Here is a 10,940-nt window from a genome sequence, read left to right on the forward strand (position 1 = left end):
CCAGGCCAGCCGTGAGACTGCCTCCGGGAACCCTGGGAAGCCAAGCCACGGAGCCTCTTTCTAACCACATAAAAGCAGCTTAGCCAGGGTCCTGGGTGCAGCCCATCTGATTCTGGTACAGTCGTGAAATCTCTCACAGATGATGCTGTCAATTAAAGGTTTCCCCTCTGCACCCCCACAATCTGGTCCCCTCACTCCCACGTCCTGGGGAAGGGCAATTTTGAGGCTGTGACAAACTTCCCAAGATCTTTCTAGGGATAATTCAGTCAGCCTAATTATCCCATGTTAATTAGATAAGACTCAAATTACAGGAGCAAGGCTTGCAAGCCTAGTACTCTGCGAGGTTTAAGTTATTTGCACGGTGTCTCTGATTTTGCTGGGAAAAAATGATTTGCTCCAGGCAAACTAAGCCCACAAATTAGGGCAGTGCCTCCCTCCCGAGCCCTATAAAGGAGGCGTCTGAGACCACAGGCTGGTAAGCTGCATCGCAGCTAAGGGTTGGCATCTCATTCCAGCTCGCTGGCCTCCCCAGCATGAGCCGCCAATTCACCTGCAAGTCGGGAGCAGCTGCCAAGGGAGCCTTCAGCGGATGCTCAGTTGTCCTCTCTGGGAGCAGCTCTCCCTCCTACAGGGCAGGGAGCAAAGGGCTTAGTGGGGGCTTCGGAAGCCGGAGCCTGTACAGCCTGGGGTGTGCTCGGAGCATCTCTTTCAACATGGCCAGCGGCAGTGGGCGGGCAGGGGGCTACGGGTTTAGCCGAGGCCGAGCCAGCAGCTTTGGCGGCAGCATGTTTGGCAGTGTGGTCCTGGGGCCCATGTGCCCACCTGGGGGCATCCACCAAGTCACCATCAACAAGAGCCTCTTGGCTCCCCTCAGTGTGGAGCTGGACCCCAAGATCCAGAAAGTGTGTGCCCAGGAGCGGGAGCAGATCAAGGCTCTGAACAACAAGTTTGCCTCCTTCATCGACAAGGTGGGAATTCCTGGAGAACGACAAGGTCTGTGGCAGCTTAGGATATCTAGAAATTCTGAGGCCCAGCTCCTCCTCTCATGGGACCCAGACCAGCTCAGACTCTGGTTGAAAGACAGACTCATAACATATAATACACCCTAAACTATAAGGCAAGACAGATGGGGATAGTGGTACGCTAGAACAGTGGTTCTCAAAAGGGGTCCATGAACTGCTATCGGTCAGCATCACCTTGGCACTTGCTGGGAATGCACATTCTCAGGCTCCACCTCATACCTACTGAACCGCAAATTCTGGGAGTAGGGCCCAGAAATCTGGGTTTTAACAAGCCCCCTGGTGATGTCGAGACACTCTCATGTTTGAGGACCACTGAAGAGCAAAGGGGTAGGAGGGTTTGGGGAAGTAAACATTTCCCAAGCTTAGGGGAGCAGGGGAACCTCACCGCAGGTGACAGTGGGGTAGGGCAGTGACGCATGAGTAGGACAGAGGTGGAGAGAGGCAACCTAAGGAGAGGGAAAAGTCACATGCAGCCTGATGGGACTTGTCTGAAGAATGGGGAGAACTGGGGTTTGTGTGTGTTGAGTGAATGGTGGGACAGGCCTGGAACACCGGAAAAGCACAAGAAGGGAATTTGGGCTTGACCCTGTAGGTGATGTGGAACCACTGGAGAGTTTTGTGCAAGGGAATGGTGGAATGTTCATAGACTGCAAATTGAAAAGGCTGGTTCTCCCCCTGGGGAAATGCTCTGAGGTCATAGGCAGCCAGAGATGAAGGCAACATGGGAGGGCCCGAGATCCCAGATCAATTGGATACCAGCCTCTGGCTGGGCTGGGAGAGGTGGTGATGAAGGAGACAGAGTAGGCAGAGGAGAGGCCAGGCCACCAGAAACCCAGAGAAGGGGTCCCTAAGAGCATGAAGGCCAGAATGGCCAGATTACATGCCTAAGGACTCACCCAAGAAAGGTGGATCAGGCTAACCATCAACACTGGTCCAGGCAGGTAAGGACAGGTGCATAGGAGACAGATCTTGATGAGGGGCAAGCGAGGATAGTGAGGCCCCTCCTGACATCAGTGGCTGCTCCCCAAAAGAGAATTGCAGTCAGACAAAGGACCTGGATGGGAAGGGGTAGGAGAGTCATTTTCTGAGGGATGAGGCTATGTAATGTAAGGGAACACAGCTACTGTCCAGGAAAGAAAATTCCCTGGCCTCTAGCCATTGACTATTGGTTGGCTGGATTCCAGGTGAGGTTCCTGGAGCAGCAGAACCAGGTGCTGGGGACCAAGTGGGAGCTGCTGCAGCAGCAGGATCTGAACAACTGTAAGAACAACCTGGAGCCCATCTTCGAGGGCTACATCAGCAACCTGCGCAAGCAGCTGGAGACGCTGTCCGGGGACCGGGTGAGGCTGGACTCGGAGCTGAGGAGCATGCGTGATGTGGTGGAGGACTACAAGAAGAGGTGAGTGGAACCCTGCGCCCAGGCTGACTGCCTCCTGGGCCCGGGCTTTCCCCACAGGCACTGGGATGTATGCCTCTGGCCTGAGGGCCACTGAGCTCAGGTGAGAGTGACCCGTCCTGAGATCCTCTGCCCAGACAGGATCAGGGCCTTCTCTGGGTGGCCAGGTGGATTAAAGAGTGGACAGCCAGCATTTCAGGCAGTGGTGAGGCTGTCCTAGTTGGTGACTCTCTTGCTCCCCATTCACAAGAGCCCAGCTCTACATACCACAGCATCTCAGGTCCTAAGCTTGTTCAAGTTGCCCCCAAGTTCCCAGGAACCTCCCAGCTGGGCAGGGAGCTGGACTTTCCATTGGGCTTCCTCTCACTTCCCTCAGACCCTAGACATTTAGGCCATGTTCCTTCCTCCTGTCCGAGGGGACAGTCTGACTTCCTTGGGACTCATGCTTGGCAATGGGGTGAAGTTATTGATAGGGGTGTCAGGCAGCTGGGGTGACACAAAAATCATGACTGAGAGAGAGGCAGCGGTGTGTTCCTGTGATTTGTGGGAGTGGGAGGAGGAAGAACCTTTTCACTCTCCAGGCTTCAGAGGAAATCTAGACCCAAGCCATCCAGCCCCCAGGTCCAGGAGGAGGTTGCTTCAAACCCTGCCCACGACGCTGGCCACATAGTCCTGAGTTGGACAGATTTGCAAAAATGTAAAATAATATCTATTAAAAGGTACACAGCATGGGCATCACATCTCTTCTTTCATGATGACACTCCCACACACACCCACACCCACACACACCCTTCTCATCGTGATGCTTCTCCTGCAGGTATGAGGAGGAAATAAACAAGCGCACAACTGCTGAGAATGAATTTGTGGTGCTTAAGAAGGTGAGGACAGGATGCGTGTCCCTTGGTCCAGCAGGGTGAGGAGTGTAGGGGGTGAGGGAGGTGAATCACAGGAAAGACTGAAGTCTCTACCCCCTGCAGAAGGGCCTGGAGCTGAAGGGCCACAGAGAAGGTAGAGGGATTTGCGGCCTGGGGGCACCTTGATGTTTATCTAGCAACTTCACTTTGTCCAGGCCTATGTCTTGTGTAAATGGCAGGAGTGCAGACACGGACAGTCACTCCCCGGCCACGCCCATGGTGGCCTGGGGAACAGCATATGCTTTGAGAAGGGCTGCAGGTTCACCTTCAGCTCTGACCACGGTGTGGCTGACCATAGGGAGGTAGGGCTCTCTCCCATACTCTCTTTGAGACAGAGTAGGCAGTAGAAAGATTTCATTCTTGGATGGGGCAAGAGGAGTTCCGGAGGCATAAGGAACCTGCTCAGGGTCTTGCAGTGAGTTGGGGTGGGGGTCACTTCTTGATCCTTGTGTCTTGACTCCATTTTCTGGGGCAGCTAGTCACTGATCTGGGTGTGGGGGGCCAGCACCTGAGAGACCCCTGTCTGGGCTTGAAGAAGGGCAATGTCAGGGGCTCTCTGGATTCCCCTAGGACGTGGACGCGGCGTACATGAGCAAGGTGGAGCTGCAGGCCAAGGTGGATGCCCTGGAGAGAGAAATCAAGTTCTTTACGTGCCTGTATGAGGGAGTAAGTCTCCCCCAGTTCCTGTCCCTATCCTGGCTCCATTGTCTGGAAGGACAGATGTGTGAATGAGCGGTTACTAACTCATCAGGAACTTTAAGAACCCAGGGACTCTTCAGTGTTGGGATGCTGGGAGCATTGTAGAGAAAAGCAAGAGTGACATCAATCTTGGTACATCCGATGGTGTGCGCCATCCACTCCAGCCTGGCCACCAGCTGTCCCCTCTCACATCCTTCAGGAAGCCATGGGGCCCTAAGGGGTCCCCACTGACCCTCAGCCAAGCATATTCTCACTTCTGCTTGTCTTCTCTTCGCGGCTTGGGAATTTCCTCGGGTCTTAGGCACGAGCCCCCAGGGATGGAGGTGAAAGTCCGCACACCCTTTCTTCCGCCTCTGCGACAATCTGGCTTCAAGCCTCAGCCTGTTGGCCCATTCATGGGCTCTCAAATGTCCTTACTGTCCCTTGTGTGGTGGCCAGGCTCTCTCCCCTCCACCTTCTGCACTCCTGACTGGTCTCAGGTGACATTATGGGGGTCGGTTTCTTCTTGGGCTACTTCAAAACCATCCAGCAGTTTTAGATGTGGTGTTGGAACCTTGGGACCAGTGAACTCCATTCTTGGAAGTTTTGGGGACCACAGCTTGAGTTTATTTGGGAGGGTCTGGGGGGCTCCCTGCTGGGGCAGGCCCATCACCTCAGCAGATTCTTCTGCTCACAAAAGGCGCTTCAAGCTTCCTTGTTGCCCCTGCAGGAGATTGCTCAGATGCAGTCCCACATCAGTGATACATCTGTCATCCTGTCCATGGACAACAACCGCAACCTGGACCTGAACAGCATCATTGCTGAGGTCAGGGCCCAGTATGAGGACATTGCTCTCAAGAGCAAGGCGGAGGCCGAGGCGCTGTACCAGACCAAGGTGAGCTGCACACCTCCCCAAGGTCATGTGTTCCGGGGCCTCTGGTCCATCCCATGACCTACCATGGCCCACATGCTCACTGGGAGCACAGCATTGTCCAGGGTGCTGGGGAAGCCCCAGAGGAGGAAGAGATGGCAGCTCTGCCCTTAGGAACCATGAAGCCATCAGAGAAAACACACAGCTGAGTGCAAATGAGTGTGTCACAGAAACACAAACCTTGGGGAGACAGAGGTTAGGGAACCAGGTCTGGGTGGGGCAACTCAGGAGCCATGTCCTTAGAGGCAGACAGTTTTGAACTAATTCTGGGAAGAAGGAAAACATGAGTAGTTAGCATCTCAGCTCCCTTGTTAATGACAATAAATTATCTGATCATCTGAGATCAGGTCACTCCTATCTTTTCATTCAAGTCCAACTCCAAGGAGAAAGAGGGAGGTTTGAGTCCCTTAGATCTTGACTCCTCTCATGGGTTATGGGTGGGGAAATGAGTCTTCAGATAATTTAGTTTCTCAGATCAAGATGGCGACTTCCTAATTGTCCTTGAGGTTTATCAGGCTCCTTCTCAAGGGAAACCCACACTCTTGAGACCTTATCTTGCCCCTCCCCCAGCCCCCTTGTTACCTTAGGGGCAGAAAGATTTGACCTGCAAGGGTGTGAGGAAGGGAGGCTTTCATGGCCTAGAGGACAACTCAGGCCGAGGCTTCTTGATAAAGGTGCAAGCTCAAGTCCTCAGTCCCCAAATCCTTCTACATTCCAGCTTCCAGCCAGGATCAGTGATGGCTATGTGGCCCAATCATTATGGATTGTCAGTGACCAGTGCTTAATCCCAGATTCTTTCTAGAAGAATTAGGCATAAACATAACGTGGGTTCATTTTTTTCTTGAGGTTACCCACACCAGGATTTCTCCATCTCAGGGCAAGCACTCACTGAGCAGAATGGCATCAGTGTCATCCCAGAAACAGTACTTGAATGCTTATTATTACTCCCCTTTTGAAGGTGAAGAAGTGGGGTTCAAGGAGTTTAAATAACTCTCCAAGGTCATTTAGCTGATAAGTGATGGGGCTGGGTCTGAATCTACATGTCTGATGTTCCATAGCATTTAGACAGAAAGTCAGGAGGTGACTCTGGCTGAGGAGGATTTATGAGAAGGGCTCGGGGTGGCTTGGGAGTTGAATGGCAGGAGTTTAATCTCCTGTCTCAGGAGGAGACGACTTGGTGTCAGAATCAGGGACTTAATGCCCTGGTGAGGAGGGCTACTGTGCAGAGATGCAGAAGGCCGCCTGACCTAGCACCAAAGATAAAACACAGGAGCACAGTGAGAAGTGCCCCCTACCTTCCAGGGAACCCTGACTCTAGGACCATGCTGGAGCCAGATATTAGACAACCCCTCAGAGACAGACAGGCAGCGCACAGTCACTGAGTTCTGGATGTCACGTGTTCTTTGTGTTCCTCTTATGTCACTTTTCAAGGTCATCTGGCTGGTAGGTGAGGGAGATTACCGTATTCTGGGGTAAAAATGGAGTACTCTCTGTTGATTACTCAATGGATGACATCAAATGCAGGAATAATCCCAAGCTAATAGATGACTCCAAATTCGTGACCCATGGTGATAGGATATAACCAAATCTACCCCCGCACTCCCATACACACAAAATGCGCCTCCATGTTGAGCAAGACTGCCAGTAGCCTGGAACTCAGCTGAGCTATGAAGGGGAGGAAGTCCCAGAAAAAATAGGTTGGTGGCTCATCAGCTCCCTCTTTGGTTCACTCATTCATTCACCAGACCTCTTTTCTAGCCAGATTCTGTGCTAGATACTGGGAATTCAGAAATCAAACTAAAGGTCCCTGCCACCCAGTCATTCTGAGTCTGATGGGAAAGACATTGAAATGTGTGGTCACAGTACAGAGTGGTAAGATCTATAGACTGGCATGCCAGGGACTATGGGCACAGATGGGCACCCAAGCAGGGACCAGTGAAGGCCTCCTGGAGAAAGTGAGTCTACCCTGGCTGAGCTGGACCTGATTAGGGGAAAAGAGAGGATGAATGGGGGAGGGTTTTCTAGCAGGAGGGAGGGGCTCGTGCACAGATTCAGAGATTTAAGAGCACATGGGCTCCTTATGGAACCTGAAACTGTTTGGCAGAGGTGCGGAACCAGGTAGGTGATGGATGAGGGCAGTAAGAACTGAGCCTGAAGAGCCTAACAGAGTCAGATCTCAAGGCACCTTGATGCCAGGCTAGGAGTTGTTAGAATTTCACCTTGACTTTGAGGAGCTATCGGCAGAGAAGTATCATAATCAAAGTTGTGTGTTGCAAAGCTGCAGTGTAGAGGGTGTGCGACTTTTGACTGTCCTTATAGCTAAAACCTTCAGTGAGATCATCTCTGCTGAAGGCAGATAAATCAAGCCAAAGAACAGGTGTTCGAGTGGGAGGCTGTTGATAGGCCTGGTGAAGCAGGGACCCCTACCTATTTCTGCCACACTCCCCAGGCAAAGGCACGGCCTGCTAGGCTGAGCTTAGGTTCCTGTGTTGGCCCCTCTCACCCTAGTTCCAGGAGCTGCAGCTGGTGGCCGGTCGGCATGGGGATGACCTCAAACACACCAAGAATGAGATCTCAGAGCTGACCCGGCTCATCCAAAGACTGCGCTCAGAGATTGAGAGTGTGAAGAAGCAGGTGAAGGGGCTTTGGGGTCTCCTGGCTCACTCCCAAGGGAAGGGTGAACTGTCAATCACACACTCTCCCCCATGTCCCTTCTTCTCAGGGTCTTCCATCTCAGAACTCCTTTCCTCAGATCGAGCCTCTGTTCTTATCCTTCCACACTTAACTCTCACCCGAATCCTGGAACAATTGGAAAGGCCTTTTCAGAAGGCCGAGGGGCTGAGAATAACAAGCCTCTCAGTTCCAGGTTGACAGGACACTAACCCCATGGGTGTGGCTTTGTTCTAGAAAGTGGGCAGGATAGAGCGTGGTCCAACCACAGCGAGCACTTGGAGGGGGGCCGTGAAGGGAGGCTCAAGGTACCTTGGGACTCAGGGGGCAATGCCACCTCCTGGTCCTCAGTGCTCCAACCTGGAGACGGCCATCACTGACGCTGAGCAGAGGGGCCACTGTGCCCTGAAGGATGCTCAGGCCAAGCTGGATGAGCTGGAGGCCGCCCTGCTCCAGGCCAAGGAGGAGCTGGCCAGGATGATGTGTGAGTACCAGGAGCTGATGAGCACCAAGCTGGCCCTGGACATCGAGATCGCCACCTACCGCAAGCTGCTGGAGGGCGAGGAGTGCAGGTAGGTGATGGGAGGGCTCTTAGAATGTTAGGGCTGGAAAGACTTTTGGAATCCTCCGGCTTAATTTCCCAGGTGTGGGTGGCAGGCTGTTGGAGGGGTTGGAGATACTTTTTAGGTCACCTACAGACATAGCCTTAAACAGCATCCTGTCAGATAATAAGAGGTGATTTCCTTTATGGTTTTCTTTCCAGTCTTCAGGCTACAAGGAGAAAGCTTCAGCATGGTGCTCTTGTATATTTGACACTGATCTGACACTTGCAAAGTTCAAAGTCTCTGAGCAGACAACAATATCTAGCCAAATTTTTTTGTTTTATTTATTTTCAATGCTACTGTTTTTGTCTTTTTATTTTGGTCCAGTGATACTGGTTTTCTATGTATCCTGTTGATATAAAACTTCCTTTTAAGAGAAATACATTTTTTTGGTCACAGAGGACAGTGAATGAAAAATACTAAACATATAACAGTATGAGTTATATGTGGTCATAGCAACAGTTGAAAGGGTAGTACATGAAGTGTTGACACTTGAAAATCCCCATTCTAACCTGGCATTATTTTATGAATGAGACCCAGAAAAGAGAACTTATTGGTCCTAAAGTCATAAAGTTAGTTCCTATTGGCAACACCTGATGCTAGTATTTCTACACATGTATTTATTCAGACAGTAGCCTCATAGGGATGAAGAAGTGGGCTGATGAGAAACACAGCAGGAGGGCCCCTGGGAGGTGGTGTTGCCACAGGGGCTCCAAGGTTGCAAGGTCACACATCTCCTAAGGGGAAAGACCAGGGAGAGGTGCTTAGAGTCACCCAGGGCAGGTCATGCCACCTGGCCAGCTGGAGGACTTGTGGAGGCTGTGCTAGCCTGGCTGACGGTTGCAGGCTGGGGTGAGGGTAACTCAGATTCCATGTGATGGAGATTCACCTGTGCTTTTGTCCCCTTGCAGGATGTCTGGAGAATATACCAATTCTGTGAGCATATGTGAGTATTTCACACCTCTGAAAGAGTATTTTTAGCCTATTAATGAACACAAAGGAAGTGGTCCCCTACCACCAGGACCCCCATGGAACAGCCTAGGTTCTGCCTGCTAGAGCAACATTGTCCTAATCTCCTGTGCTGAGACCTGCAGCCTCTTCCCTGATGGGGTCTGCTTCCCATCACATTCTGACATTTCACACTTCCCCATTTCTGGCCCCTTCCCCAGAAACCTCACTCATAAGACTCTCAGCCCCACGCTCTTCTGCCACCCCCCCCATCCTGACTTTGCTGCATGCCGGAAGCTGTGAGTAGGAAGAAGGGCACCTCCTCACCCAGAGTGAGACCCGGGTGTGCACAGAAACATCGTGCACAAGCAGTCGAGATGCTGCCCTAAAGGATTCAGCCTGGTCTCCTAAGAGAAGCCGGCAAAAACTCTCCTGTATCAAGCACTCAGGAAATTCTTTGTAAAAAATTAAGAATATCTTCTTAAGTTAAACGCAAGATTTGCTGGCTTACATGATGCGTAGGCATCATCTGCTCTTTGGGGGAAGCCCCTGCTACTCCTGTTTGTTCAAAGAATGAGAAGGCACTGGGCTTGTGGGTCCTGTGGGATCTGGGCTGATTCTCCTGGTGCTTGAGCTGCTCAGGAATTGAGCATATGTGTAAAGCCAAGTCCCCAATTGATGTGGAGTATTACTTAGGAGGGACACATTTAATCTAGGTAGAGCTGGGAGGCTGGAGAGGACTTTGGGTCAGCCCTGTCCTGGGACACACACTTATTAGTCCTCCCTCTGTCTTCCACAGCCGTCATCAGCAGCTCCACGGCTGGGACCGCAGGCACGGGAGCCGGCTTTGGGTACAGCGGCAGCGGCACCTATGGCTATCGGCCCAGCTCTATTGGTGGGGGCTATGGCTTCCTGCTGGGGGGCTGTGTCACTGGCAGTGGGAACTGCAGCCCCCGCGGGGAGGCCAAAAGCAGGTTGGGGAGTACAAGTGAAATCAAGGACCTGCCGGGAAAGACCCCAGCTCTGAGCTCACCCACCAAGAAGACCCCAAGATAAAGTGAAAGACAGCTGTCCAGACAGCTTGCTTTGGTTTCTCCTGGACTCTCTTCTTCAGGAAATTCCTCCATCACATTTGTTATCACCTCCTCGCTTTTCCTCACCACTGTCGTCTCCTCTCTCGCAACTCTCTGCCTTAGTCTTTCTTAATAATGAGTCAGGATGACAGCCCATCCTTCTGCTTCTATACTAAGAGGCTTCTTAACGCAGCCTCCCCTTCCTGCAGAATTGCCAGGGATAAAGACTTGACCCTTTCCTGGCTGTAAGCCCCTCGCAGATGAAGCTTTTGTCTCAAGGGCAGTCCCAGTCCTCCTGCTTCCCCTTCTGTGCCCTGGTTTAGGTAATTATTTGACCATGTGCCCCATGGGTACAGACCATTACAGGTCCACTGACAGACCTGCAAGGACGGTCTCTTATTAGATCAGCATCAGCTCTGGGGACATCCTTGGTCATTAGCTGTATTTACCTTGCATGATCCCTGCAGACTACAGCCGGGAGAAATCCTGCTGACTGGCCCGTCGGTGAAGGGATTTGTCTCTCAGCATGTGCCTTCTTGTCCTCGTTCAGGCCTTTCTTCCCTGCTTCCTCATCTTACCAATAAATTTGTACAACTCATGCTGCTTCTCTTTCCTAAGGGAATCTACCTCTTAGGCAAGATTTCTTCTGTAAATAGAGGTCAATGTCCTGGAACCCGAGGCCCGGTGTCTTTCAAAGAACCCCAAA

The 10,940-nt window shown here is 51.9% G+C and overlaps 1 protein-coding gene across 1 annotated transcript; it reads left to right on the plus strand.

Moving 5' to 3' along the window:
* The first annotated feature begins 533 nt into the window (after positions 1-533).
* On the plus strand, positions 534-10,217 carry LOC101109951 (keratin, type II cytoskeletal 73). The gene is made up of 9 exons (XM_004006322.6): positions 534-968; positions 2,207-2,421; positions 3,236-3,296; positions 3,903-3,998; positions 4,741-4,905; positions 7,450-7,575; positions 7,963-8,183; positions 9,125-9,159; positions 9,961-10,217. Exons 1-9 carry the CDS (start codon positions 534-536, stop codon positions 10,215-10,217), a joined length of 1,611 nt encoding a protein of 536 aa, XP_004006371.2.
* Positions 10,218-10,940: the final 723 nt, after the last annotated feature.

Source organism: Ovis aries, chromosome 3 (assembly GCF_016772045.2).
Source record: "Ovis aries strain OAR_USU_Benz2616 breed Rambouillet chromosome 3, ARS-UI_Ramb_v3.0, whole genome shotgun sequence".
Taxonomy (NCBI): domain Eukaryota; kingdom Metazoa; phylum Chordata; class Mammalia; order Artiodactyla; family Bovidae; genus Ovis; species Ovis aries.

What these genes read in the sequence shown, in the direction of transcription:
- LOC101109951 (XM_004006322.6), top strand. Translation starts at nt 534, where the DNA reads ATGAGCCGCCAATTCACCTGCAAGTCGGGAGCAGCTGCCAAGGGAGCC. An exon ending in TTGCCTCCTTCATCGACAAG is followed by an intron (nt 969 to 2,206) that starts GTGGGAATTCCT and finishes GCTGGATTCCAG; the next exon opens with GTGAGGTTCCTGGAGCAGCA. An exon ending in CTGGAGGGCGAGGAGTGCAG is followed by an intron (nt 8,184 to 9,124) that starts GTAGGTGATGGG and finishes GTCCCCTTGCAG; the next exon opens with GATGTCTGGAGAATATACCA.